At 47.2% G+C, this 22211-nt stretch overlaps 1 protein-coding gene across 3 annotated transcripts in view; it reads right to left on the reverse strand.

Moving 5' to 3' along the window:
• The window catches only part of DOCK5 (dedicator of cytokinesis 5), a 74134-nt gene extending 53013 nt beyond the window's left edge, over positions 1–21121 (reverse strand). For 2 of the 3 annotated variants that reach the window (XM_062510760.1, XM_062510761.1), the window contains exons 1-11: positions 20747–21121; positions 14985–15025; positions 14066–14121; positions 13192–13288; positions 7359–7507; positions 6515–6650; positions 6200–6357; positions 5483–5564; positions 4553–4682; positions 3256–3328; positions 400–542 (exon numbers count right to left, since the gene is read on the reverse strand). In XM_062510760.1, coding sequence (XP_062366744.1) covers positions 400–542; positions 3256–3328; positions 4553–4682; positions 5483–5564; positions 6200–6357; positions 6515–6650; positions 7359–7507; positions 13192–13288; positions 14066–14121; positions 14985–15025; positions 20747–20957 — 1276 coding nt within the window. In that variant the 5' untranslated portion in view covers positions 20958–21121. The remainder of the gene's footprint in view (positions 1–399; positions 543–3255; positions 3329–4552; positions 4683–5482; positions 5565–6199; positions 6358–6514; positions 6651–7358; positions 7508–13191; positions 13289–14065; positions 14122–14984; positions 15026–20746) is intronic. The other variant, XM_062510762.1, reaches the window with a different exon arrangement.
• Positions 21122–22211: the final 1090 nt, after the last annotated feature.

The raw sequence follows: 22211 nt of genomic DNA on the forward strand, positions 1-22211 counted from the left end.
ACCCCAAACTTTCAGAGGTGAATCTCGAGTGTCTTTGAGCCAAGGAAAACCAGAACATTCTGGAATAACGTGATTTAACCCCAAAGCCATTCGGGACACGCAGCCACGCCCACTTACGAATATTTCACGCCCTTTAAACAATTTCATTTTAAAGGCGCTAAAGAATATTGACCTAAAACTAGACCAGCGAGCGAGGAGCTGCTGTCCCGCAAGTTTCGTCTGGGTTTCGGCTTCGCGCGCAGATTTTCGAGCGGCGAAGGGACAAAGTGACGGCGGCGGCAAAGGCCACGCGCGGGGCTGGGGGAAGGGATTAAACTCCACCGGATCTCCATCTCCAGACCTCCAGCACGCCTCCCCTCCCCTGGAGCCTCCCCAGACGTGGGATCCCCCAGGCTGCACCTTGGCCTTTGTGGTTGACCTCCTTGGCAGCGATGACTTTGTTGAAGACGGCGGTGAGGGGCTCGTTCTCGCCGATGGCGTGGGAGGCGATCAGGGGGGACATGATGAGCTGGCGCTGCCTGATGGAGGTTTCCACGGCAATCCTGGGCAGCAGAGCCACAAAAACGGGATCAGGAATTGGGACAGGCCAACCACGCACAAGGAGAGGGACGGACGTTAATTCCAAATAAATGTGGTTTGTTTTTTTTTTTTTTAAAAAGGATTTCGTGGGGTTTTCATTCCTTCACCAGCACAAAATCCATTTGAACCTTCACAGCAGAAAATGCATCACATTTATGCCTGAGTTTATCCCTCGGGCCTAAGGTAAGTAATGCTGACCTCAGGATTTAAGTCCTGACTTCAGGTTTGCCTCAGAGCTGTCCCTATGCAGATGAACTGTTGGCAAACTAATATAAATTAATGACTGCTGTGACAAACTAATATAAATTAATATAAATTAATGACTGCTGTGACAAAGCCTAAGTGATGAACCCATCCCTAGTCCCAAAGACAATTATTGAGGTTTGGATCTTGACCCTGATTTCACCCCTGTAGCCACAGGATCGATAATGAGGGAGAAATGAGGTCTCCAAAGAAAAATGGGGAAAAAACACAAACCAGCAAAACAAAAAGTGAATCTAACCACCAAGAAAAAAAAAAAAACAAAAAGAGAAAAAGAAAAATCAACCAAAGCAATCAAAAAAAGAACAAACAAAGCAAACTCCTGAACAAATAAAAAATAACCAATCAAACCCACAAAAAAAAAAAAAAAAAAAAAAAAAAAAAAGCAGACTAACATTACTGTGCAAAGGGAAAGCCATCCTCCCAGGCCCTGAAAGGGCAGGAGAACAAACCCAAATCTCCCCTGAAAATACCCTGGAATAACAAACGGCTGCAGCCAATGCTTTGCTGTATTTAGGGCTGTAACAACAAGGCTGGGTCTACCCAAACAAGCTCCATTTTTGTTACTCTAACGTGCCAGAAGGAGTGAGCAATGAGAGCAGAACCAGCACATCACCGAACTCTCAGTGCAGAAATGCAGAACTCATTGGGGCTGGAATTTCTCCCCCAGGAAGAGCAGAAATCCCTTCCCTGTGACTGACCCTGCCCAGGAGAAGTGGGAAGGGAGGAGCAGCACGCAGGGTCCCACACTGCGGTGACAAAAAGCTGGGTCTCAAAAAGCTGCTGAAAATCCTGCCTTTCAACCTCCCCCCAAAAAAAATTTTGTCATTCCCCCTCCACCAGGCCCCACAAAATTATTTTATTCTGTGCTCCTCTTCCTCACCCCACAGGAATTCTGGCCAAAGTCCCTGGGTAGTTGAGTCTGTCACAGAGAAATGTGATTTTTTTTCCCCCATGAATACCAAGGGGAACAAACGCTCCCGAGGGGTGACAAAAACCTCTCCCTTCAAAGAGTGACTGCTGCTGTCAGCTTCATTTGATATCAGATTTATCTGCAGAGCCCCAGGGGCTCTGCCAGGCTCCCCGAGATCTGTCCTTCCCCAGAGGAGCCCTGCTCCAGCCAGTGCTGCAGTGTGGTTTTTATTAATGGTATTTTAAGCCAAGTTAATGGTTTGGTCCCTCCCACCCACCCTGGCAACCTACCCTGAGTTCCCTGTCAATCCTTCCTTGTGCCTCCCCTGCTTGGAATTCCCATTCCAAAATCCCCTAAAACTGGATATCCCATTAGTCCATGGGACCCAATTTCCCCCCCTACCTCCCTGACTGGAGGATGTTTTTGTGAACCCTGCCTTTTGCCCCTCCCCAGAATTTCTCCAATTTGCTGATGATTTTTACCCTCCCCTTGAACCTCCCCCATATTCCAGCTGTTGCACAGTCCCACTTTTGTCTTTTACCCACGAATTCCCCAGGGTAATAAATCCTCTTTATCCTATGCAAAAGACTTCTCCCTCCTCTCTGGCTCCTCAGAGCAAAAGGCCACAGAGAAATTGGTCAAACCACACCTCAGGTCATCTGTGAGCCACCCTTGGCATGGGGCTGTGGGGCCAGAGTGAGCAGAGCTCTGGAAAATGCATCAGACCAGAGCTGGGATGAGATCTGGGACCAGAACTGGGATGAGATCTGGGACCAGAACTCAATGCTGGAAGGGGATGAAATGTGAAATATTGGGTCTAGAACTCACTGCTGGAATGGGATGAAATGTGAAATATTGGGTCTAGAACTCACTGCTGGAATGGGATGAAATGTGAGATTTTGGGATCAGGTACTCACTGCTGGAAGGGGATGAAATGTGAGATTTTGGGATCAGGTACTCACTGCTGGAAGGGGATGAAGTGTGAGATTTTGGGATCAGGTACTCACTGCTGGAAGGGGATGAAGTGTGAGATTTTGGGATCAGGTACTCACTGCTGGAAGGGGATGAAGTGTGAGATTTTGGGATCAGGTACTCACTGCTGGAAGGGGATGAAGTGTGAGATTTTGGGATCAGGTACTCACTGCTGGAAGGGGATGAAGTGTGAGATTTTGGGATCAGGTACTCACTGCTGGAAGGGGATGAAGTGTGAGATTTTGGGATCAGGTACTCACTGCTGGAAGGGGATGAAGTGTGAGATTTTGGGATCAGGTACTCACTGCTGGAAGGGGATGAAGTGTGAGATTTTGGGATCAGGTACTCACTGCTGGAAGGGGATGAAATGTGAGATTTTGGGATCAGGTACTCACTGCTGGAAGGGGATGAAGTGTGAGATTTTGGGATCAGGTACTCACTGCTGGAAGGGGATGAAGTGTGAGATTTTGGGATCAGGTACTCACTGCTGGAAGGGGATGAAGTGTGAGATTTTGGGATCAGGTACTCACTGCTGGAAGGGGATGAAGTGCTGCTTCTCCTCGTCGTCCACCTTGCCATGGATGATGTCAGTGATGTCCATCACTGCAAAGACACCAGAGCATCACTCAGAGCTGCCAAGAACCAGAGAGAGCTTTTCCCTCTCGGAATGGAATCAACCTGGGGTTATTTTGGGCTAGAACAAGGGCTCTGAGTGACCTGGGGTAGTGCAAGGAGTCCTGGCCATGGTAGGGGTGGACGTGGATGGGATTTAAGGTTATTTCCAACCCCCAAAAATCTGGGATTTTCTGACAGCAATGGAGACTTCTCTGTCATTTTAACTTCTTTTTTTAAAAGCACATTTACATTGATGTGCGGGTCAGCCCATAGCAGTGAGTGTGAATACACTGAATACACTCTGATAAAATACATTCTGGTAAAATACACCCTCTGAGAAAAACCAGGAGGGACTGGGACATTTCAAGACAAAGAATTTCCACTTATATTCAAATGCTGCCTCTTTGGAAATCGATTTCCACCGAGGATTTCCAGCAAGTCCCTTCACAAGAAACCCCAGGAATAAAATAAGAATTGGGAGTTTGCTCCTTTAAACCCTGAATTGCAAATCCCACTCTGGTAAGGCCCTGATAAGTGGCAGCCTGTTATCTTTGTGGGAGGTGACAAAAGTGAGCAGTGACAGTGTTTGATCTCCAGGTCCAAGGTCTCAGAGCCTGCCTTTATATTTGTCCCTTGTGTTTTAAGCATCTGGAACAAAATAGCCAAGTGTGCAGAAAATCAAGTTACAAAGTTTTGGACTTGTCCCGTGATAAATCTCTCCCAGGGTGAGGGAGGCTCACGCATAGCTGGAAAACATTTACCCTTAAAAATGCAAGAATCCAAAATAACAAGCACTGTTAAGATATACACTACATTATATTATATATTAGGATACATACCACAGTATATTTTAATGAATAGAGAAATAAAAGTCTTAGATAAAGACAACAAGATCTGCACAATGACCCTGTAAAGCTTTTTTTAAGATCCAAGAATCTTTTCTCGGTAATATATAGACAAATGAAAACATTTACTCAAATAAACAGTTAATTACAGGCACAAATATTCAAAGGCTCATGCCGTCACGGAATCAACACAATCAACACAATTTAAAATGCTGCAGCAACGTTCACTTCAATTTTATCCCCTCCGGAGCAGAGATGCTGCCCTGGCAGCTCCCAGCATTTACATCACTCGGTTCCCAGTTGCCAGCCCCGTGTCCCAGCGCCTCCCAGGGGGTTACTGGGCCATGCTGGTGCCCCCAGTGCCCACCTGCCACGCCGAAGGGCCGGCGGAGGCCGCAGGTGTGCTTCTTGCCATCCTTCAGCTCCATGTGCCCCACCCGCACGATCTGGCACACCAGGCTGATCCTGGGCCTGATCAGGTCAGAGCTGCTCAAGTCCTAAACAAAAAATAAAATAAAAGAATTACAATCATGTTCCGTCGATGTTTTTTTGGTTTTTTTTTTTTTTTGGTTTTTTTTCTGAGTGGAAAAGAAGATAGAAGGAGAGGAGGGAGGGAGAGGGGTTTTTTTTGGGTTATAAACAGGTGAATGTTGTGGTCTTCTGGAGCTGGAAGGAGACCACGAGGGGGATGGAGAAATTTATAGTGCCAGGACAAAGGCAAATTCTTGGGTCAGTGGTTGTGGCGGGCTGGTAAAAAGCAGATGTGGGTAAAAAAAAAAAACAAATAAAAAAAAATAAAAGGGGGTAAAAAGCAGACGTGGTTCCAGAGCAGGCTGGGGTTTGGGCAGGGATCCCACCCTGCCATCAGCAGGGCTCGTGTTTGTCTGGGATGTGTCAATGCTGTTTCTGAGGTGGCCAGAGGGTGTCTGGAAGGTGGAGCTGTTCAAGGTTCCAGGTGCGTGGGGACAGTGCAGGTGCTGTCCTGCTTTGCCCTGGGATGGCTCCTGGCAGGTTTTTGGGATTGCAGGGAGAGGCTTCCCAGGCTGGCACTGCCCCTTGGACAGAGGGCTCTGCCAGGGCTGAAAGAAGGGAAATTCAGAGGGGAGGAATTCCTGCCTGGGAGGGGCCGGGATGGAATTCCCAGAGGAGCTGGGGCTGCCCCTGGATCCCTGGAAGTGCCCCAGGCCAGGCTGGGATAACCTGGGACAGGGGAGGTGTCCCTGCCGTGGCAGGGGTGGCACTGGGTGGGATTCAGGTCCCTCCAAACCCAACCCACTGTGGGATTCTCTGAGCTTACAGTAAACACTGCTTGGAGATTGTTCAGTTTCTCAATTTCTTTAGGCATCCCATTGCTGCCCCAACGAACCAGGTAATTTTCACTGCAAAGAAAGGGAGAAAAATTGCATTTTAACGAATCGACACCTGACATCTCCATTTCCTGGCCAAAATCCCAAAAGCATTTTGACCTTTTGGGAATATTTTGCCCAATCTTTTATCCCAAAACGCCTCTGAAGTGACTCATTTACCAGAGGCAGGAATGGGTGAGCCCTGGCAGTTGCTTCCCTGGACAATTCCCACTGCATGGCCACACTGATAACTGCAGTGATGGACACACGGCGCTCCTGACACGGAACTGCCTCCCTGATAAAGCTCCTCACCTCCTCCCCAACTCCTCAGCTGTGAACTGGCACTGACTGGAAAGCAAGCACCATTTAAATCCATGATTTACTAGGAAACGATTAACAAAATGCTTAACCAAAGTTTGCTGCCACAGCAGGGAAAATTAAGAATATAAAAAGACAATGTGGGATCAAAGAAATAGTCAGCTTTAGGAGGGACAGTGCCTGGACTTCCTATCTCTCTGAAACTCATTCCGAAGTAATTGGAATTAATTTCCCCTCACTAGGGCAGCAACCAACAGAACTGGAGAACATCTGGATCTCCCTTTTTAACTTCTTCAGAGTGATCACCCCGATGACTAAATTGCTTAAGAATCTCCAAAAAACGCCCCTACCTGATGAATTTGGAGAGGTCAGGGTCATAGAGGCTCATCAGCAGCTCTGCATCTTCCCCAATGTTGCAGACAAAGTTCTTGAAGTTCACGTAGAGGCTGTAAGTGTGTGTGGAGTTGAATATTGGCTGCCCCCGGAGATCCAAACTCTGCTGCAGGGACTGCAAAGAATTTCATATTTCCATTAAATTCTACATCTCCACTACGAGCAAGCACAGGAGAATTCAGTTCTGCTGCCAGAGGAGCACAGCGTGAAGAGGAACGTAAAACCAGTGGGCACAGTGTCTGGAGAGGGCAAAGCAGGGGCACCAGAGGTACCTTCTCCTCCTGGATCCTCTCATCAATCCTCTTGGATGCAGTTTCATGGGCCTTGAAGAGGGAGATTGTGCTGGTCTCATCTGGGTCCAGGATGTTCCCGTTGTCATCACGGACAACCAGGTCCAGACCCAGGATCCTGAAGAGCCCCAGGAGACAGACAAAAAAAAAAAAAAAAAAAGCCAGAATGTGGGAACAGCAAAGATCAAATAATCACTGCCCAGGGCTGCCAGTGCTCAACACCATTCCTTGGAATAACCTCACTCACTGCTGCTTTTCCTGCCTCCAAAAACTCCTCTCTCCCATTTTCCCATCAAAGGAAGAAGGAATTAGCCAGCTTTCTCAATCCTAAAATGACATCTCCCTTATTCCTGCTTAAATGCCTTTGTTTCAAAGGTGGATGAATGGAACCAAGCTCATGGATTGCAGCTTATTGTTATTCTTTGCCATAAGCTTCTTAATTCACTTCTGGACCTGAGTGACAGCCAAGAGGCAGATAAAGGAGTCCTGGAGAATGTAAATCACTGAGGGCTGGAGTGTTTATGGAATCCTGCCCCTCAGCTGCTGATAAAGCAGAGCATTTCCCCATCAGCATCCAAATCCAGGTGCAAACCGTGCTCCAAGGGCCACCCCATGCCAGGATTTCTGCAGAATGGAGAGAGCAGAATTCCTGCCAAGGCACAGAGATCTGCGGCACATCAAGAACTGCTCCACGCCCACACCTGCCAGGGCACTCAGAGCTGCCATTTCACCCTTTCCAAGGAAAAATTCAAGCCTAATTCAGTGCCTGGCTTTGCACTAAGAGCCTTCCCTGGGGTTTTCCCTCCAGGCAGAGTTTGGAGCTCACCTGTTGCCATAGTCAATCTTGGCAGTGACTTTTTTCTTGAGCTCAGCCAATTCATCCTTGGGCAGGGTCCCGGAGAGGATTTGGGATCTCCACTCTATCAGGCTGTAGGTGAGCTGCTGCACATGCCTGAACTGCGTGGTTTTGTTGTTCTGAGGCAAAAAAAAAAAAAAAAAAGTTTAATTTTAATCAAGGAAAACCTGGAAAACTTAGCTCAGCAACCCTTGTGAAATGTGCGCAGCTGCAGAACCCCACAAGTTTTCTTGAACTAAAAACGCCTGGCACTTTGTGACAGCACAAGATCAGAGCCATGCAGTTCATTCTGCAGCACTTGGCACTGCCAAGCTTTAAGGGCCTTTAAGATCTTTAAGTGCTTCACCTTTCCCTGGGACGTTATTTCAGAAAAACCTCACCCACCAAAAATAAACCTCTGGTGCTTTCCAGCACTTCCAGACTGCTCTGATGGAGGCTTTTCATAAAAGGGACAGAGAAATTATGTTACAGGGCCACAGCTGAACCAGACATCAAAACCTGCCTGGTCAAGAGTCCCCTCCTGCCATTCCTTCTGTTTTCATCTCTAATTAATGAAAATTCTTCCCATGCCTTTCACTGGTTCCACCCTCATAAAATCAGTCCCACACCTTGTTCCTGCAGCTCCGAGGCTGTAATTTAACATGGATTTATTATAACCCACCCTGTCTGTGGCAATAGGTGCTCAGATAAGTAAATAAGCTTTCAGAAGTGTCAGGGAAGACATTTAAAGAATTAAAAAAGGAGCTCAGGCTCCACTGGCTCTGTGCCACCCCAGCGGGGCAGTTCCTGGGAGGATTCTGCCACTTTTCACAGGGAAGTGCCACAGATTTGGAGTTTCTGGCACAGTGATGAGGTTATTTAACTCCAAAGGAAACATTTAAGCTTAATTCAGAGCCTGGTTTTGCCTTCCCTGGGGTTTGGGAGCCCAAAGCCCAGGAGTTTGGTTTGGGTCACATTTTATCTTCTTCTTGCCAGGGTCAGGATTCAAAGCTCCAGACAAAATGTCATGTTCAGACTCAGATGTTGATTAATTCTTATCTATATTAGAGTGAGTTCTACAGCACTTCAACCTAACAAACTAAAACTGGAAACATCTCTCTCTCTCCCTCTACAAGACCTTTTAAGGGAAAATTGTCCAATTAAGAAATTACACCTCAATGATTTTTACTTTTAACCCAGTTACCAACCACCCGTGGCTCGCAATGCAGATTTTTTTTTATCCAATCATCCAGTGCCACCCAAACCCATGAAGAAGAAGGTGAAGAAGAAGGAAACCTCTGCCCTAAAACCTCCCTCTTGATAAACATATATCACTATTTCCTAGAACCTTAAATTCTAAATTTTCCGCCACGCGACATTACACACTTCTATTCAAACTCCACACCCATAATCTCAGTTCTATCACTCAATTTTGGAGTTTTTCAACTTTTTTCTCCGCGTTCTCAGGTCAAAAGCAGAGTTTTGTTGGGGGGGGGGGGTGGTCAGTGCCTGTCAGCACAGAAAGTCAAAAATTCTTCATTTCCAGATTTCCAGCAGGTCACATCTCCCAGTGGATCCTTTCTGGTCTCACTGGGGTCTGGCTGGGTGATAATGGTGAGCTACAAACCCCCCCTGCTCCCACTCACCACAAAAAGAACTTAATTGCAATTATTTCCCCATTCTCATCTCTGTGAGGAACAGGAATGATATAAACTGGATATATTTCCCCCAGATTTAAAGCATGGAAACAATCCTCCCTCTGATTTGGGTGAACACCAAGCTGCTGACAGGGGCTACTTGAGTTTTTAGCTCTACAGAAAGGATATTTGAGATATATTTAATAAACAAAGACAAAAACATGTAAAAGAGCTTGCAAAGAAAAGGAAATTTGTGTGAATTTTCAGAGCAGACCTCAATTTGACCTGAGTTATCTCCACAGCTAATTCCTGTAAATCAAACCAATTAAAAACTCTCCCCAATTTTATATTTATTTTGCAGTGGAGATAAAGCCACTGCTGCAATGAAACCCACAGAAATTAAAGAAGTGAAATTAAATACTGCCAGAATTAAAAATCCCCTCATGTTTCCTTTTTCTCCTCAAATGCCTCCTTCCCCCTTTAGCTTTTTAAAAATTCTTTTAATACATACTGCAGGGAAAATAAAATAAACTCCAATCCATTTTAAACCACAACATTTTCCAAACCTATTTTAAGACTTACAGTGGTTAAGCACAGGAACATGAAAGATTTCTGCTCGTTAAAATACAGATTCTGAGGCCGGGATCTGAAAGTTATTCAGAAATAAAAAACTCCAGGAACAAAACTCTCACACAGTACCAGCATCACGTAGAGCTTCTCATTAAATGGAGAGGGTGGAACAAATTCTTGTGGTTTTGTGGCACACAAACACAATCTATTTGTGGCCTGGTGAAATTTCCAATAGCAAAACTTGCTCTGGGTGATGAAGAGCTCATTTAAACTCACTCCCTCTTCTTAATTAAAGTGTTGGAGCACATTTTGTGCAGGCTGAACTCGCTATTGCTCAGAGAAAAATCAACTTTGACTCTTTAGTTCCTTCTGCAGTAATCACAGCTCCTGCTCTGTGACAGCACCCAGGGAGTGGCTGGAGCTGTGTCAGGATGGATTTTAGGGAAAGGTTCTGTGGGATCCCAGAAATCTGGGAATTTTTGAGCTTTCTGTGCTGCCAGGCACTGACCTCTGGAGAACACTGCTGGTGACCTGAGGCCTTGGAGAAGGATTCCAAAATGTGGGGGATGGAGTTAAAAATCCACGGGTGTGGAGTTAAAGAGGAGTGTGCGATTTCACAGGGTGAAGGGTTTGGAATTGGAAATTTTGATCATACAGTAATGGGTGTGGGACAAGCTGGAGGATTTTGGGTGGTTCTCAGTGCTCATCTTCCTTCTTCTCCAGGGTTCCAGGCAGTTCCTGGTTGGACGCTCAGTGCTGCACCGAGGGTCACAGGAGTTTGATTATTAAGTTAAAAGGATAAATAACATAAGTGTTATTTCTCTATTAGACTGTTCAGCTTTACGAAACCTTGTAACCAGTTTGATTAATCTCCCTTTTGCTTGTGGCTAGGAGTGTTGCTGAACTTCCTGTACTTTTTGATAACATTTAATAAACAACCATGCCCAAACACACACACACACAAAAAAGTTTCCTTTGTGTACTTTTTAATCCTGACCCTAATAAAAACCCCAAACAAACCACCAATTAAGTAGTGCAGCACCCCACACTGCTACAGGCTCTTCCCCAGAGGGCGCTGGGCACTGCCCAGGCTCCCCAGGGAATGGGAACATTCCCAAATCTGCCAGAGCTCCAGGAGAGTTTGGACAGGGCTGCTAGGGATGCCCTGGGTGGGATTTTGGGGTGTCTGAGAAGGGCCTGGGGTTGGAGCAGAGATCCCTTCCAGCTCAGGACATTTTGATGTGGTTTTTGATGTCACATCTCCCCCACAACACATCCCTGATTCTGCCCCTTTGCCTGCTCCCTGGCGGGCCAGGGATGCTCTGGGTGGGGATCAGCCAGTCCATGGAATTCCTCCAGCACTCCCAGCACAGCAGAGCTCCCCCCTGCCCAAAGCTCTGCCCGAACCCCACGGGTTTGTGCCCAGCTGGGTTTTTGTGCCCTCACACAGGGCTGGCACAGGACAGGCAAAGCAGGGGCCTGGAGTGGCCAGTCCCAAACTGTGCCAGGGGAGATACAGCTTGGATTTTAGGAAGAAGTTTTTCACTGGAAGAATAATGAAGTATTGGAATGCTTTCCTGGCGGGTGGTGGAGTGCCCACCCCTGGCTGTGTTTAAATGAACACGGGGTGCCATGGGTCACTGTGAGGTGCTGGGGCTGGGTTGGACTCGATCATCTTCATCTCCCAACCCTGTGATTGTGTGAATTCCCAGGTGAGCTGGGACTCCCAGCCAGCCCTGAGAGTGACAGTGTCACCCGGGGCAGCGTCACCCAGGCAGTGTCACCCAGGGCAGTGTCACCCAGGCAGTGTCACCAGGGCTGTGTCACCCAGAGCTGTGTCACCCAGGGCTGTCACCCAGGCTGTGTCACCCAAGGCACTGTCACCCAGGGCTCTGTCACTCAGGCTGTGTCACCCATGGCAGTGTCACCCAGGGCTGTGTCACCCAGGCATTGTCACCCATGGCAGTGTCACCCAGGGCAGTGTCACCCAGGGCAGTGTCACCCAGGGCTGTCACCCAGGCTGTGTCACCCAGGCATTGTCACCAGGGCAGTGTCACCCAGGGCAGTGTCACCCAGGCTGTGTCACCCAAGGCACTGTCACCCATGGCAGTGTCACCCAGGCTGTGTCACCCAGGGCTCTGTCACTCAGGCTGTGTCACCCATAGCAGTGTCACCCAGGGCTGTGTTACCCAGAGCTGTGTCACCCAGGGCTGTCACCCAGGCTGTGTCACCCAAGGCACTGTCACCCAGGGCAGTGTCACCCATGCCAGTGTCACTCAGGCTGTGTCACCCAGGCATTGTCACCAGGGCTGTGTCACCCAGGGCTGTCACCCAGGCTGTGTCACCCAGGCATTGTCACCAGGGCAGTGTCACCCAGGCTGTGTCACCCATGGCAGTGTCACCCAGGGCAGTGTCACCCAGGCATTGTCACCCAGGCTGTGTCACCCATGGCAGTGTCACCCAGGCAGTGTCACCCAGGCTGTGTCACCCAGGCTGTGTCACCCAGGCATTGTCACCAGGGCAGTGTCACCCAGGGCAGTGTCACCCAGGCTGTGTCACCCAAGGCACTGTCACCCATGGCAGTGTCACCCAGGCTGTGTCACCCAGGGCTCTGTCACTCAGGCTGTGTCACCCATAGCAGTGTCACCCAGGGCTGTGTTACCCAGAGCTGTGTCACCCAGGGCTGTCACCCAGGCTGTGTCACCCAAGGCACTGTCACCCAGGGCAGTGTCACCCATGCCAGTGTCACCCAGGCATTGTCACCAGGGCTGTGTCACCCAGGGCTGTCATCAGGGCTGTGTTACCCAGGCAGTGTCACCCAGAGCTGTGTCACCCATGGCAGTGTCACCCAGAGCTATGTCACCCAGGCAGTGTCACCCAGGGCTGTCACCCAGGCTGTGTCACCCAGGCATTGTCACCAGGGCAGTGTCACCCAGGCTGTGTCACCCATGGCAGTGTCACCCAGGGCAGTGTCACCCAGGCATTGTCACCCAGGCTGTGTCACCCATGGCAGTGTCACCCAGGCAGTGTCACCCACGCTGTGTCACCCAGGCTGTGTCACCCATGGCAGTGTCACCCAGGGCAGTGTCACCCAGGCATTGTCACCCAGGCTGTGTCACCCATGGCAGTGTCACCCAGGGCAGTGTCACCCAGGCATTGTCACCCAGGCTGTGTCACCCATGGCAGTGTCACCCAGGCATTGTCACCCAGGCTGTGTCACCCATGGCAGTGTCACCCATGGCAGTGTCACCCAGGCAGTGTCACCCAGGCTGTGTCACCCAGGCATTGTCACCAGGGCTGTGTCACCCAGGCATTGTCACCCATGGCAGTGTCACCAGGGCAGTGTCACCCAGGCATTGTCACCCATGGCAGTGTCACCCAGGCATTGTCACCAGGGCAGTGTCACCCAGGAAGTGTCACCCAGGCAGTGTCACCCAGGGAACCCTGCCACTCTGTCCCACCCCCCCCGTGACAGCAGAACACTCTGAGCCCCCCAAGCCCCACCTCTGCAGCACACAGAGCTCCCTGCACAGAGCCAGGCTCAGCTGAGCTCAGCTGGGTCAGACCCTGGGTTTGTCACAAAGCGGGGACACTGGCAGCCCCTGGGGACAACTCACCACGAACAGCTTGTGCCAGATCACTGCCCACTCCCGCAGCGTGCACGTCAGCTCCTGCCCAAGGGGCAGCTCGCTGGGAATCACTGTCTCGTGCTGCCTGGAGACACACAGGGGAAAATCGCACAAAGGTTCCACACTCAGCGTTAAAACTTCATGGAAAACACCCTCTTTTTGACAAACATATAAATGGGAATTCCAGAGGAGCTGATCTTCACACGTGATGTCAAGACCCCTAAGCTGCTCTCAGCACACACATCCACGTTCATCACCCATTTTTAATGCAAAATGCCTCAAGCTCCTTTCACTCCTCTAATTCCCAGTGGATCCATCCCAAACCCAGGATAAAGGGACAGAAATTAAGTTTGGAAGAATCCCCACTCGCAATGGCAACAATTATTTGAAAATAAGAGGGTTTTTTGGTATTTTTTTTTAAGTGTTTTATAAAGTTCCTTCCTTTGCAGCCGCTGTTTTGCTCTCACTTAACAAGCACAGCCCCAGCTCGAGGAATCCAAGGAGGAGTCATTTCCTCCAGTGTTTTCCAAGACAGGAAGGAATCCGTGCTCCTGCTGGGCCCTTGGCTGCCAGCAGGACTCTGTTATGACTTGTAGGAATTCCCAGAGGAGCTGGACTGACCCTCCCCAACGCTGACTGGTCCAGCAGAGCTTCCTTAATTCTGTAAATCATCTCCTGCTGTCCCTGCTCTGCTCCGTCAGTGCTCTGAAAAATGGAATTATGCCGTGCTGGCCCAGCACAGGAGGTACAACCTGGGTTTGTGGCTACTTAAACTGGGTCTTTTTGGGTTTAAATGCAATTAAATTCTCTGGGGTTTTGGATGTTTTTTTTTTTTTTTGATGGCAAAGAAGTTCCAACCTACCCCCGGTCCTTCACGATGGCCTCTTTTAAATGGATGTAAGTTTCTGGGAAAATGCCCTAAAAATAAAGAGAAAAATACAATAAATCAATCCTACTGTGGGATAGGATGTGACAAGAAGACATTTAATAAAAATCAGGGGAAAGGAGTAAGAAATGTCTCAGCCTGCCAGGAAAAAAAGGACAGGGAGGAGCAGCAGGTTCCATATTAACAACTCAGAGAAGCTGATTGCTTGTTTTACTCTAATGACCCTCATCTTCCCGCAGGAAATGCTGGAAATTCCTGAAAATTATCACTTATTGCCATGAGAAACTCCTGGAGTCCTCTGGCAGGATACCCTCTGCTCCCCCCACCAGCATCTGCAGAAATCCCCAAATTTCTGTTGTTACAGAGAAACCTTCTGGAAATGCTGGAATCCTTTTCTGTTCCTTTTTCTCTCTTTTTTTACCCTTAAAACCAGAGGCTGGGCGGGGGGGAAGGGATTTTGCTACAGGAGAGGTGCCAGAATTCCTGGGGGGAACCCGGATTTCCAGGCAGCTTCCAGCCCAAGCTCCAGCAGCTTGGCTGAGAGCCAGGGATGTGTAATTTCTGGAATGTTTTCCAGACAAAACTCTGATATCCCCATTAAAGGGAACTAATGCTGGGTGTGCACGGATCCCAGAGCACAGTAATAAAGCAATAAACTCATGTGTGGAGACAGGAACAGGTAATTTTGGATTTCCAACTGCATTCCTCACACTTCCAGTGCAGGAATTCCCAACACAGGGCTCTGAACTTTTACCTCAAGGTCATTGATTTCTGTCACTGAGGACAGGACACCGTGGCCAGGAGTCAAGACAAGAAATTCAGGATTTTTCAGCACCAGATGGGGTCTGGCAAGGTGTGAAATGAAAATGGGAATCACCCCAAAGTGAGGCCGTACCTTCTTGCATTTATTTCGGAGTGTGTATCCTCGGTACCAGCCTGGCAAAGCAAACACAGGTATTTCCATTTAATTATTTCCTGCTGGCAGCAATTAAACACAAATGGTAATTCTCACCACCTTTCTACAAACACCAATTCCTTGATCTTCTCATTTGGGATCTGCTGCTGGGAAGACATCTCTGTTTGTGGGGGCTGAGCTGTGCCCTGGCACAAATCCTGGTTTTTCAATCTTGCCTTGGTAAGATCTAAAAACTGCAGGATAGAAGCAAGGAGCAAAGGTCTCTGAGAGAAGATTTTTTCTTCTTCTCTTGGCACCTGGGGTTTAACCAGGATTTCCATGGAAGGGGTTTTTTGGAGGGACATTAAAGCCCATCCAAGGAGATTAAATCCAGCTGAGTGGCAGCAGCAAGGCAAAGGGGTTTAAGGGAGTAATCAGGCAAAGAAGAGAGGAGGGGAGAGTTGTTTCTTTGGGTTTGTTTTTAATTTTTTTTTTTTGGTGTTGGTTTTATTGTTGCACCCCCCATATTCCTATCAAAGAAAATTCCATAAAGAACCATGGATCTGACACTCCCCAACCCTAAATTAGAGCTCAGAATGGCTTAATTCATGTTTTATTGAGAATTTTTATGTGCATGTGGTTGTATTTCCATTTATTTATTTTCTGAAATGCATTTCTCCAGCAATGGGGAGGCACCTCCACCTCAAAAACTCCAATATCCCATTAGGAAGTTCAGAGGAAATTAGAAATTCCATTTCTATCCACAGGAGGAAAACAAGATTATCCATTGCTCATGGAGCCATGGATGAGGTCCTGGATTAAGGATGAGAAGATTTAGGTTCTATTTTAATCTAAGTTGTCATTAATTGAAGGGGAAAGCACAAATTACTCAGGGTGGGAGGCAGAGCTCATGGAATTCAGCAGGAGGGATTTGGATCCCTTTGGACAGCACAACTTCCTCCTTTTTCAGAGGGCCTCAGGGCCTTCCCCCCCCAATTCCTGTAAAATATTTTGTAATCATTGCATAAAAGCAGATTGGGCCTGACTGTGCAAAGCTGTTTCTGCAAGCACCTCGTGCAGCTTCTGTAGGAATTCTGCTCCCACTTTCAATAACTTTATCCATCCTTCAACAGGAACATCAATCTCTGGGTAGTGGTCAATTAATTACATGATTTCTTCTTTAAAAAATACTCCAAAATCTGCTTCAGTCTTCAGAGGAATGAGAGACCTTTCAAGATGGGCTAAAAACGGAGAAGGGTTTGGCAGTTGATGAGGACATGGGAAATTTCAGCTGCTCCAACACCCAGACTGAAATCTGAGTGAAAATAAAAAAAATAAGCAGATTTGCAAAGAAATGGCCAAAAAATTTGGAGACGTTGTTTGGTTGGGGTTTTTTTAATGGATCGAGTCCTCAATTCTACCTTTCATTAAGTGGATTTTATGCAGAACAGAACAGGGAAATCTAAGGACGACGCTCCAATGATGATAAAAAGTATTTCCTGGTGATGCAAGGCCAGGTCCCATGTGGGACCACAAGGTGCCTGTTCCTCCTCCTGCAGGGCCCTGCCCTGTCCCACAGCACCCAGGGCATTGCTTCACCCTCCACAGGGGTGACCGAAACCAGGAACAAATTCAAGATAAACTTCTTTTCAGCAGGAGCAGAACCTGCCAGGGGTCACGGTATGTGAGCACGCATTCCTTCCACCCACAGCCCGGCTCTTCCCACAGCTCCTCTGAAATACTACAATTAACAATAATAATGAATCAATCCTGCAGATTAGGAGAGATTCCCCTCAACAGCAAAGTGTCCTCCCTGCTCAAGGACAGACTCCCAAACCCTGGAGGCAGCGAGTTTCCCTTCTTTTCTGGGAATTCTGCAGATCCTTGGCAGGCAGGAGGAGCTTGCGCTGCGTGTCTTCTTATCAGGGCAAGGAGAAATCTTGTACAAAGAGCTCGTGCCCTGCTGCAGGCACAGAGGAGGGGGAAATAAAACCTTGCTCTGCAGTGTGGGACCTGAACTAAGAAGCCTGTATTTGTTTAAAAGGGATCCCAGAAAAGAGATCTGAGAGCTCTCAGGTGTCCTGCACAGATTGTTACTGGCACAGAGAAGCATCCCTGGAAGTGTTTCCATCCCTGGAAGTGTTTCCATCCCTGAAGTGCCCAAGGCCAGGTTGGAGCACTCTGGGACAGTGGGAGGTGTCCCTGTCCATGGCAGGGGTGGGACAGGATCACTCTGATGTCCCTTCCAACCCAAACCATTCCATGACTCCATGGACATCAGCTATACTGGAAATGTTTGGACCCTTCAGTTCAGTTCACACAGCTCAGCCTGTGGTTTCCCTCTCACATCCTTCCCTGTGTCCTTTTGTCCATGTTGGAGCTGAATTTCCAGGGATGCCATCCCCTGATGAATCCCTGGCAGGGGGAGCTGCAGGTCCGAAAAATGAATCAATTACCCCCCCCATGTTATCATCACCCCGTGTTATCATCACCCCCCGTATTATCCCGTGTTATCCCCCCTGTTTTATCCCCAAATTATCCCGTTATTCCCCCGTGTTATCATCACCCCGTGTTATCATCACCCCGTGTTATCATCACCCCGTGTTATCCCGTGTTATCCCCCGTTTTATCCCCAAATTATCCCGTTATTCCCCTGTGTTATCATCACCCCGTGTTATCATCACCCCCCGTGTTATCCCGTGTTATCCCCCCTGTTTTATCCCCATGTTATCCTGTTATTCCCCTGTGCTATCCCCCGTTATTCCCCTTATCATCACCCCCTGTGCTATCCCTGTTTTATCCTGTTATCCCTTGTTTTATCCCCCGTGCTATCCCCCATTATCCCCCCATGTTATCATCATCCCGTTTTATCCCCCCTGTGTTCTCTCCCTGTTTTATCCCCTCTGTTATCCCCCATGTTATCATCATCCCCTGTTTTATCCCCCCTATTTTATCCCCCCTGTGTTAACCCTGTTATCATCACCCCCTATTTTATCCCCGTTTTATTATCACCCCTGTGTTATCATCACCCCCTGTGTTATCATCACCCCCTATTTTATCCCCCCTATTTTATCCCCCTGTTTTATCATCACCCCCTGTGTTATCATCACCCTCCCTCCCTCCCCCCGTGTTTTCACCCCCAAATCTTCTCAGGTGCACTCACCATCCACCCCAAGTGCATCAGCCTACCTGGGGTTTGGAAAACAAGAGGCAAAACGTGTTCAGAGACCCTCACTCCCCACCTGGGTGGGATTTTGGGGTGTCTGTGCAGGGCCAGGGCTTGGACTGGACGATCCCTGTGGGTGCCTTCCACTCAGAATATTTTGTGATTCCAGCTTTTGCTCTCCACTCTGCCTCTGCAGAGCAGTGGCAGGCACAAGTGAGCAGGGATTTTGCAATTTTGAGAAGTTTCTTGGCACTGTGAGGCAGCACAGGAGCAGCACCTGACTGCAGGGACTTCCCTGAGGATTTGGGAGTCACCTCAGGAGAGGATTGTGCAGCCCAGAGCTGCCCCAAAGCACACCCAAATTTCTTTATTCTATAAAGGGTTTTCTATTCTAGAAATTCTACTGTAATTTCTGTTTTCTATTCTAGAAATTATATTTCTATTCTAAATAGAAATGTAATTACATTTCTAAATTCTAAATTTCTGTATTTCTATTCTAAATAGAAATATAATTATATCTCCATTTCTAAATATATTTCTAATTTCTATTCTACAGCCCCAAAAATTGGTCTCCCAACCCCAAAAAATGACTCCACAAGGCATCTGCAGCCCAAAGAGATTACTCCACAAACCATGTCCCAACCCCCAAAAAATGACTTCATAGTCTCCATGGTCCCCAGCCCCAAAAATTGGTCTCCCATCCCCAAAAAATGACTCCAGAGGGCATCTCCAGCCTTTCCTGCCACAGAGCCCTGCCCTGGTTCAATGGAAACTTTTCCTAAGTGGAGCCTTTGGTGTCCAGATAAGAGCAGCGATTAGAGAACAAAACCCGTTTGTGTCAGCATGAGCACGAAAAGGAGCAGAAAAATCCTCTTGGGGGGGAACATTTATCCTCAAAAACAGACCCACAGAGAGCTGGGAACACTCTGAGAGCTGATATCCCCCCCCCAAAAAAAGAAGAGATTTGTGAAGACACCAGAAGCTCGTCCCAGGCAGGCAGAATATCAGAACTGGGAGGGTTTGAGGTGAATTTATGGGAAATTCGAGCAGAGCCACAGCAGAGTCCCCATCCCTGCCTCTCCTCCTGCACACTCACAACTGCCTGGGCTGCATTTCTGGCTGCTCCTTCTGGGAAAAGACATTTTTAATTTTTTTTTTTTTTTTTTAAATTGCCCTGCAGGAATTCCGAGGTGCCTCAGCCACAGATTTCTGTTCCCCCACTGACTGCTCAGCACATGAGAACTTCACACATTAAAACATTCACGTCTTTCCCAAATTATTCACAGGCAATTTTCTCCTGACACAGCTTCAAACTGCCACATTTCAGGCCAAAATAATAAAAAATAATTTAAAAATAAATAAGTAAAGATGCCATTTACGTACTCATTCCCTATCTGTATCTCTCTCCAGCTGGATACAAGAAACAGGAATTAGAAATACTAAACAATGATTTAAAAAAATTAAAAATAGGGAGAAATAAGTAAATCCCCCCCAAATTTTGGGAAGCACAAGATGCCTCCTCTTCCCCAGGGAGTTTTCTCCTCTCTTCCCTGTGTCATCCTGCAGAGCCAGGTCATAAATCAGTGATTTCCACGGGGATATTTCCCTTTTCCTCCTCTCCCCCCAAAACACAAATCTGCCAGGACTGGGAGCTACTCCCAGGTCCAGAGGATGGAAAGGGAACAAAGGGCCAAAAACAAAATGCTGAAGAAGCAGCTCCCTCTTCCCAGGCACGAAATCTTCCTTCAAATCAATGCTGCTTGTGAAAATAATTGGATTTATATTTTACCTTTTAAGTTTTGGAGAGGGAAGCAGTGACCAGAGCATTCCTTGAAGTCATTAAATGGCTTTTTTCCAGTCTTAATATTGAAATCTTTGTCAAAGAGTCACATTTGGTAGGGAGATTTGAAACACTCAAGTGTCATTTTGATCTTGAAAAGAAGAATTTTGTTTTCTTTGTGGTTTACATTAAGGTATTATGAAAAATGAAATGAAATGAAAAAAAAGGACTGGGAGAAGCAGCCTAAAAAGGTCATGGAAGTTCCATGACTGGAGCATTTTAAACATTTAATGCCAGTTTGTGATATTACAACTCAAAACATTAATTACGAACTAATCAGGCCTTCCCTCTCATTTTCTGTCATCCACAGATCAAAAACTAACTCAGGTTAAAAGCTAGGGGCATTTATAAATTATTATTCTTATTTTCCAGCAGGGTCAGCTCATCCCATGAGCACAGTGCCTGGCCTGGCCCAAAGAGGTGTGGGGTAAAAACAGCAATTAAAGGTTTAAAATTAAAGCCAGAATTAAAGGTTTCTTTCTCTTTCAGTGCTGCCTTGAGATATTGGTGAAACCTTACCTGGATAAACTGCCTGGAACAGCACAGAGATGAGAAACCCTCCGCATTTACCACTTCTAACATTTTAAAAATAATCGTTTTTAATATTTTTAAAAAATCAAGGGGCTACAGCAACCACTACACAGCAAATCTGTGCTTTGGGTCGGAAGAGAGGTCGAAAATGCAGAGCTAAAATTTGAAAAACAACCTTGATTTGTTGCTATTTTTCCTTTCAAACCCCCTGTGAGCTGCACCTACCTTCGTACATCTCCAGGATGTGAACGGTGTCCCCCACCTGCAGGGACAGCTCCACGTCCTGCGTGGCCTCATAGTTGTAGATGGCTGAAAAATGGGGAGAAAAAGGGGAAAAAAAAAAAAGAAAAAAAAAAATGAGGGAATTAGGTTTAGGAATGGGGTCTCCAAAGGCAGGGGAGGATTTGGGAAAAGGAATAAAGTGATTAATCATCATGGGAAAGGATATAATGTATTTATTTTATGTATTATAATGTATTTATTTTATAATTTATAATGTATTTATTTTATTTTATTTCTTTTTAATGTATTTTATGATGAATAAATATTGTTGGCAGACAGCAAAGGTGGGTTTTTTTCTTTCCGGACAAACCTATGACACCTTCTGGAGGAGCTGCACGTTCCCACTCTGCCAAAAACCTGCCCGGAGAGCTCACCAGGCACCTGAATTCCAGAATTATCTTTTCATTAGTCTGTGCTTGCAGGGGTAACTCGGGCACCAGCAAACAGCAGAAATGGGATGCTGTAACAAACCCACCCCTACTCCAGACTAAACCACGCTCATCTCCAAACCAAATCACCCAATTTGCTGCTAAAGGCCCTGCCCAGCCAAGAACCAATTTTAGCACCAAAATTTGGGGTTCTGTGCAAGTTTAATCCCTCCCTAAGATAAAATTAAGCTGGATGCTTATGGGATTTCCAGGGGGAATGGGATTAAGTGCAGGAGCCCACAACCCTGGAGTGCTTTTCCCTGGGTAGAGCAGAACCCTCCCTGGGACCAGATGACAAAGTTTAAACTGAATTTGCTTTCAAACCGAGTAAAAAAGACATAAAATCAGTGAAATGCTTTGCTGTGGTTCAAATAACTGATCTGCTAAGTCAGAGCAGACCAAACCCAGACCACCTGATTTATCTGAAATACTCATTTAAAAACAGATCACATCCTAAATGCAGCAATGAAATATCCCCAGACACAAAATTCCCACATTTATTCATCCCTGAGCAAATCCATTGAAGAATAACCACATCTGGTTTTTAAGAAAGCAAAAAAGAAATCACCCAAACATTTTCAGAGGAGAACTCTTGAGACTTCCCAAGGTTTATGTTTGAGGAGCTCTGGACTGGAAATGAAATAAATAAATAAAAATCAGAGCTCTTCTGCCAGGAAATTCCCATGAAATGCCTCCCATTCCAGTTGGGATGAGGTGCTCTGGCTCCTGGCTCGGCTCCAGCACAGCCTGGAGCTTCCACCACCGGAAATTCTCTCCCAGATTGGAGTTTTCTTCACAAAATTACAGCTGAAAATATCCCAGCAGGAGCAGGCTGGGGATGTGGATCCCTGCAGGATCCCTGATCCCAAGCAGGGACATCTTCCTGTGCTGCAGGGCAGGGTGTGCTCCCAGGGGTTCCAGTTTTTGTCACAGACACACACAGTGCACTGGATCCAGCATTTCCACAATTTTACTGCATT

This window comes from Cinclus cinclus, chromosome 29 (assembly GCF_963662255.1).
Source record: "Cinclus cinclus chromosome 29, bCinCin1.1, whole genome shotgun sequence".
NCBI classification, from domain to species: Eukaryota; Metazoa; Chordata; class Aves; order Passeriformes; family Cinclidae; genus Cinclus; species Cinclus cinclus.